Raw genomic sequence first — 7,685 nt, 5'->3', positions numbered from 1 at the left:
AGACAACAAGATAATTAAGTCTGATTGCTCCAGAGCAGGTTGGTGACAGCCCTGGAAACATGCCAACACTAATTGACTGGAGATATTTCCTGTACAGTTAATTGCAAATGGTCATTGAAAGCCCTTGAAATGATCTCAGGTTCCCCTCAGCTGGAGTGTGGAGAACGGATTTAGAAGTGTGAAGGAGACAGGGATTGGAAAGGGGACATACCACGGACGTCAGGTCCTTCCTGTCCCAGAGCATACTTTGACCATGTGCTGGGAAAGGAAAGGGCACAAAGATTCCCAAGGCTTCAAGTCACCCGAGAAGACACGCAGTGGCTACCTTTAAAAATGGCAGAATGAGATGCAGAGGGCTTCCGGGAACAGGGTGGTGCCTCTGAGGGAAAGGTGGGCTAACCTGGGAAGGAGGAAGAGCAGGAAAATCGAGGGGAACTTCGTTGGGCACTCAGTTGGTGTTATTTTATATAATTCTGGAGATTTATCTGAAGAGAAGAAATCTGCGTAAGCGTAGAAATTCTTGTGAGGGATTCTTTGAGGCACTAAGTGATCCGGTCCTCGGGTATCGACTTCATGGGCCCAGGGTCCGGTGCCCACTCTCCCACAGGACCCATTCTGGGAAAACCGTCTCAGCCCTCCGAGGAGGATCTTAGCTCTCGGAAGCTGGGGTTGTCAGCAGAGCTGATTCCTCCCCATGCAACAACTGCTCTTTATAGTCACTGTTTCTTCCCCTCCACCGCCTCCAGGATTTGGGATACACTGATGGCCCATTCCTGCCCCTCCTTGTCACCCTTCCCCCCTTAGCTCGTTCAGTCAAGACCAGCAATGATCACCAACCCTTAGAGAATGTCTGTGTCAGAGACTGTTCTCAGTAATTAACAGAATTAGTCCTCACCAGAAAACCGTGAGGAAGGCAGGATTATTGCTCCTGAAGAACTGAGGCACAGAGGGGTCAAGCAGCTGCCTAATATCAAGCAGTGGTGATTGGAAAGTCTGGAGATCGGGGTTCAGATCCCTGCTCCTGGTCTGAGTTCAGATCCTAGCTCCTGCCCACATGTGGTAGAACTGCTCGGCCATGCCACTGGGCCTGGGAGAAGTTATCTCGAGGACACAGAAAGAAGCTTCCTTCAATCTCCATTTGAAATGTGGAAGGTAAAACTTAATAAAGCTTTTCAAGGAAATATCTTTGTGACCTTGAGTAGACAAAGATTTCTTAAACAGGACACAAAAGAGCCAACCGTAAAGACAAAAAAAAGAATGATAAATGGGTGAACGTTAAAGTTAAAAACTTCTATTTATCAAAAGACCCCATTAAGAGAGTGAAAAGATAACCTTTTTTTTTTTTGAATGGGCAAAAGATTTGAACAGACTTTTCATAGAAAAGGATATCCAAATGGCCATTCAATATACCAAAAAAAAAAAAAAAAAGTGCTCAGCTTTCTTAGTTATCAGGAAAACACAAATGAAAATATAGGGGTGTGATAGACTACACCTTCACTAAATGAAAAACAAAACTGAGCTATTCTCTTTCAACAATCAAGTGTTGGCAGGGATATGGAACAATCAGAACACTCATGCACTGTTGGCAGGAATGTACACTGATACAATCATTTTGATTAAGCCCTGGCAGCATCTACTAGAGCTTAAGATATGTGTAACCTATGGTCCAGCAATTCCAGTCCTAGGTATATATCCCGAAAAAATACACACATGTGGTCGTCCAAAGAAATGTACCGGAAATCTCATAGCTGTACCATTTGTAATAACCCCCAAGATGTGCATCAATAGTGGAATGGATAAATAGTGTTACAGACACACAGTGGAATACTCTCCAGCAATGGTACGCCACAGCAACACACCTCCACAGAACGATGAATTAATCTTACAAACAATGTAGAGCAAAAGAAGCCAGAGGCGATATGTCTACAAAGAAAGATGATCTGTGTGTGAAAAGACAGGAGAGCGGTCGTCCTGGTGGGATTGGGGATGGGGGTGAGTAACTGGAAAACAAGACTTAAGAGGTATGTGGGGTGCTGATCATATTCTTTCTTGATTTGGGTACTGATTATTCAAGTATGTTCAGTTTGTGACAATTCATTGTATGGTATTTTTTTTAATGGAAGAATAGTTGACACACAGTGTTACATTAGTTTCAGGTACAGTATACTGATCCGACAAGTCTATACATTGTGCTCTGCTCACCACAAGTGTAGCTGCCACATTGTGTGATATTCTTCTGTGCCCTTTCCTGTACTTAGATCATGTGCACATTTCCTGTATGTATGTTGATTGAACATTTACCAAATATTTCTACTGGACAGACATGCACACTACAGTTTGTACCTCCTCCAGCATCCCTGCGGACACAATACGCTCAGTGTGTAGGTAGATGTGGGAACCCGTTTATGGACTGCTCATTAAGCGAGCAGTTAAGCTCAGAAAAATCCCCAGTCAGCTGCCTTAGAGTACCAGACACCCATCCTTAAGACGATTTCCAAGCATGTTCCAAGCTGAGTTAAATCCCTCAAACACCTTATTCTGGTTACACGGAGAGAGACTTCTACAGTCTGATCCATCACCTACATCCTGTCAGCAAACTTCCCTTCTGTATTTAGGAAAGACACTCTCTTTCTGACTAACCTAGCAGGGAAAGTATTTCCTGAGCCTCGGCTCTGTGTTGTGACATCCAAACAGACGTGTGAACGAAAATCACTTTTCAATCCCTGACATCCATGGAGATCAGAGGCTGAGAGCAAGCAGGTGTATCTGCTTTGGTAACTTGTCTTATTTAGGCTATGTAGTATTCTTTTTTTTAATATATTTTATTTATTTATTTGAGAGAGGGAGCAAGGGCAGTGTTGGGGGAGCAGAAGGAGGAGAGAAAATCTGAAGCAGACTCCAAGCTCAGCACAGAGCATGACGCAGAGCTTAATCTCACAACCCTGAGATCACAACCTGAGCCTAAACCAAGAGTCGGATGCTTAACCCACTGTGCCACCCAGCCGCCCTGGCTACATAATATTCTATTTTAAATTTGAATTAGCTACCAATATTTAAAAATCAGATTTTTGCCCCAAACTCTAAGTTTCTGGCTTCTCGGGAAAAATCGAGCGACATCCACCTTCCTGAGGCCCACACCAGTTCACTCCTCTCAGCCACCTTAGATCCTTGGCTCCTGGAGACGTGGGGTTGCAACTCCTAATGTAGAAAGCTGAAAAGCAACTACCAAGGCCCCTTGTGCTGATGGACTTTATAAGGTAGGACACTGGGCATTTCATCAATTGGGTCAACCAATATTGATGGCCCTGGCCCTGTGTTAGGGGCCAAGCCAGTAAAGTTAGCCCTTGGGTCCAAGTTTCATCATCTTTAAAATAAGGGAACCAAAATACAGATTTTCTGCAGTCCCCTCCAGCTTTAAATTTTGATCCATCTGTGATTTCAATTAAATCCAGAGAATTGGGATGTAATTATGTTTCGTGAATAGGGCCAGTCATTCCAAGCTAGTGTGCATGAATCATGCATGCATAACAAGTCCCTGTCACAGTCACTGGGGTCCAGCATGGCCCTTCTCTTTGAGGCCTTGGTTTCGGGGGACTTTGAGTAGCCCCAGGAAAAGAGACCACATGGGAAAACACCCCACCTCCAGACTCTATTTACAGAAGGCACTGGGTGGCTTTAGCGTAGAAGCTTCAACACATTTTCCCATTTTTTCACACCAGTGTCTGGAAATCCCCAGCTACCCCCGCTCCAGACCCACTGAATCAAAGTCTGCCTTTTAACAAGATCCTTTGGTGATTTATATGGCATTCGCGTTGCAGACAGAGGATCTCCTCGGTTGGATGTTCTAATCCTGGGCTCCTTAAGAAGATGCATGCCATCCCAGCTTCATCTCTGCCTGTCCCAGCCAACAGTCAGCACTCCTGGTCTCAACTTCCCTCCCAGGCAATGTTACGGGTGACATTCACACTCACGCTCCCAGGGACAAGCTCATGGCACCTTAGCCCCGCTCTTGGTGACTCCACCTTGTCCTCTCCCGCTCGAGAGAGCATCTTGGAATTCTAGGGAGTGGAAATGACTGCTTCAACTTGTTGTAAATTTTCAAAAGCAAATCACGCATGTGCCTCCCTCCCGTTACTACTATTAAACAACAAATTACTCTGACCTTCCTCACAAAGGCTCATGACACACAGCTGAGAGCCTGCTAGAAACAGGGCCTGGGAAGGAGGGGGTGGCTCGGGAGAGGAGTAAGAGCCTCTGGTCCCCTTCCAGGCAGATGCTAATGAGCCTCACCAGCCCTTCACCTTCCTGCCAGAGAAGCCAGCCGGTAATGTGATGAGCTGTCATTGTTCATTACAGGGACAGCTGATGGGCCCAGAGGTGTCCATGGGCACAGACCAGCCTGTGGGGGCAGCATAAGAGGGGGGCTATGCTAGGGGCAGAGGGCCTGAGGAAGGGGGGCAGGGGACAAAGAAGAGCCCACCCCAGGGTCAGCTTCTGTCCTGCATGCCCACTGGGCAGCTTTTCCTCGCTCAGGCTGCAAGGAAAGTCTGCTCAATACAGAGCTTGCTTCCTGAACACTGCTAGCTTGTCATGGTCCGGCACACTGGCCAACCAGAAGAATGAGTCTGGGGGTCTCTCTGTCCCTGCAGCTGCAGGACTGGGGCTGTTGGAGAGAAGAGAAAATAAAATGAGAATGTGGACCGGGGCGGAAGGACCAAGCTTTTCTGTTGGTCCTGAAGAGAATGCCACTTCCCTCCAGGTAAATCAGCCCCCACCCATCCCATCCCAACCCAGGTGGGTTATTGGGCTCTGGGTCTGAAAGCAGGATGGAATCATCACAAGATTTGATGTGTCCCAGATCCCTCATCCAGAGGGAGACCACCAAGTCCCCAGATGGTCAAATGACTCAGCCAAGGTCAGTGGGCCAAGATCGCGTGGAAGAGGAAGGAAGTAAAGATCTATCTGCATTCCTGCCTTCTGACGTGGGATGTTTCGACAGCCCCGAGGTTGATGATGGTGGCAGCTTTGGGGCAAGAGGCAGGAGGGAGATTTGGGCACACACCTAAGTTTGCAGCCTATTCCTCTCTCATGACCAGGCCAAGCCTCTTTCCCCTGGAAGCCTGCCCTGACCTGCTTACTCCCATGGCACCTCCCTCCCCATCTGCCCTACTTACAGACTTTAGGAAGTCAGTCCACCCACTTGTTGCAATTAAGATTTTGTTCCCCATGCCATGCGCTCTAAGCGTCTCCCCACTACATCGTAAGGTTCTCATGGTCGTTTTTCTGCTCACTGCTCCTAGTTCAGTCCGATGTATATTATAGATTCTCAGCATGTGTCCTTTGACAGAGCTAACTGGCCAGAGATCACCCTGCAATTTTTAAACAGATAGTACCCAACTAAGGAAAAGTGGAGGGAACTTGGAAGGATCCATTTCCAGAAGCAATTCTTGATCTTCTAAAAAACAAACAAGCAAGCAAATAAACAAACAAAACAGGTGTGTGCCTGTGTGTTGGTGGGGTGGAATTCTGCTCTTTAAGCACCTTGGGGACAGGTGGATATCTTTCTATTTCTGAATCCACTTCCCTCACCCCTACCACCCCATTCTAGCATAATTCCTAGCACACAGTAGATGCTCATGAATGCTCGTCAAATAAATGCAGTGAGAGAAGAAAAAGGAAAAAGTAAAAGAAGGATTTCAAGAAAGCAGGCTAAGAGGCAGAAGGAGTGAGGGGGGGTACTGGTCATTGCGTCTTTGGTCTAAATGCCCTTTCCACCCTCTCTTGCTGCACTCTGTCCCTGCAGCTCTAGGGGTAGGTGATGTGGCCGGGGGTGGATGCCTGAGTGGCCAGCACCTGCAGGTGTCCGGGGTGGTCCCAGGGCCAGCAGCAGCGTTGGCTGTTGGGTCCAGTGGCCCTCTTGTTGCTTTCTGCAGCACATCAGTGATTTCTCTGAATCACAACAGTGGCCTCCCTTGGTGCCAGCCACCATCACACCCCTGGGCTCTGGGATCTCCGGACTTTGATTCCTCCATCCCCAGGGGCAGTGGTGGCTTCCTGCCATTTCTAATCTCCGGAAGAGCCGGACCTCCTCTCTGGGGCGCTTTCGGCCTGTCCAATGCTTTTTTTTTTTTGAAACACAACGTTTTATTACTTTTATGTACAGAAAATTCAACAGCATCCACTCAGCCCAGTTTGATTGCCAGTTCTTTAGCTTTTGCCTTTTCCAGCTTGGCGATGCGAGCCACAGACTTTGGGCCCAGGACGTTGCCTCCCCAGTGGCGGTGGATCTCCTCGTATCTGTCATTGTAGTTGATCCTGATGGCCTCCACCAGCTTTGCCAGGGCTCCTTTGTCTTCCGAGTTGACCTGTGTGAAGGCGACAGTGGTGCAGGTCTTCCTGTGGACCAGACGGCCCAGCCTGGCCTTACCCTTGATAATGCAGTAGGGAACCCCCATCTTACCGCACAGGGCAGGCAGGAAAACCACCAGCTCAGTGGGATCCACATCATGTGCAATCACTACCAGCTGAGCCTTCTTGTTTTCCACCAAGGTGGTGACAGTGTTAACCCCAGCTCGAAGGACAGGTGGCCTCTTAGTGGGGACATCCCCTTTGCCTGCAGCTTTCTTCTCAGCCCGGGCCAACAATCTCTGCTTCTTCTCCTGCTTTGTCTCTGGTCTGTACTTGTGGGCCAGCTTAAGGAGTTGAGTAGCTGTCTGGAGGTCCAAGGCCTGGGTGAACTGGTTAATTGCAGGAGGCACTTTTAAACGTTTATAGAGAATAGCCCTTTGCCGTTGCAGCCGGATGTAGCAGGGCCATCTGACAAAGCGGGTGAGGTCCCTTTGGGGCTGGATGTCCCGTCCGATGCCAAAATTCTTGGGCCTCTTCTCAAACAGGGGATTGACCACCTTCTTGGCCTCCTGCTTCTTCATGACAGCAGGGGCCAGGGCCAAATTCTTCCCCTTTGCCTTCTTCCCTTTCGGCATCTTGGGTTGCTGGAGGAGAGAGACCGTCCAATGCTTTTATAACATGTTCCACCCAGGGCTTCCCTGACGTTTGACATATTTAACATGGTTTATTTTTTTTTCTGGGTGGATTTTGTCCCCTAAAAGCAAGAAAGAAAGCAAAATGGAGGGAGGGGTGAAGCAAAAGAGAAATATGTGGTATGACCGGAAGCAAAGGTCAGTTCTGATTGAAAACGGGAATGAACGCTGAAGGCAATTGTGTCCCATCGAAGGACACATCCAGAGCATGCTTGACACAAACAAGACAAATCAATCCTTCCCTGAGTGATGCCTCGGGGTTTGGACTTTCTATTTCCCCTCCCACCTTTCCTCGATGATCCTATAATCTCACGCACAGTCCAGCCACAGTTCCCTCGGGCGCCACCTCAAACTCTTGCATCTGTTCTTCCCATTGGAAGGGAGTGCTCGGCGGCCGCCTTGAGCTCATTCGACTCTGAAGCCAGAACTTCAAGGCTTGACAGGTGACATGCCAAGAACTCCCAGAGACTTCCTCAGCCTTGTTATGGTTGATGTCATCTGCTCCTCCAAATAACAGCTAATGAAGAAACAAGAGTGTCTTTCACGTGCAAATTCCAGCTTCTGCTGGAGGAGTCTTGTCCATTTCCAACCAAAACCTTGGGTCATGGATGGTAGGAAGGCAGGGGGAGGAGGGACCTAGTGAGG

At 48.2% G+C, this 7,685-nt stretch overlaps 1 protein-coding gene across 1 annotated transcript; it reads right to left on the bottom strand.

The window, feature by feature from the left end:
* Positions 1–6,131: 6,131 nt before the first annotated feature.
* Positions 6,132–6,989, bottom strand: LOC113938991 (60S ribosomal protein L7a-like). The gene has a single exon (XM_035724389.1). The coding sequence runs from the start codon at positions 6,981–6,983 to the stop codon at positions 6,183–6,185; it is 801 nt and encodes a 266-aa protein (XP_035580282.1). The 5' UTR covers positions 6,984–6,989; the 3' UTR covers positions 6,132–6,182.
* Positions 6,990–7,685: the final 696 nt, after the last annotated feature.

The sequence above is a fragment of the Zalophus californianus genome, chromosome 16 (genome assembly GCF_009762305.2).
Source record: "Zalophus californianus isolate mZalCal1 chromosome 16, mZalCal1.pri.v2, whole genome shotgun sequence".
NCBI lineage: Eukaryota > Metazoa > Chordata > Mammalia > Carnivora > Otariidae > Zalophus > Zalophus californianus.
This window is presented reverse-complemented; position numbering and strand designations above follow the sequence as displayed.

Bases quoted from the DNA above. Each gene is read 5' to 3' on its own strand.
- LOC113938991 (XM_035724389.1), bottom strand. From the start codon at position 6,983: ATGCCGAAAGGGAAGAAGGCAAAGGGGAAGAATTTGGCCCTGGCCCCT.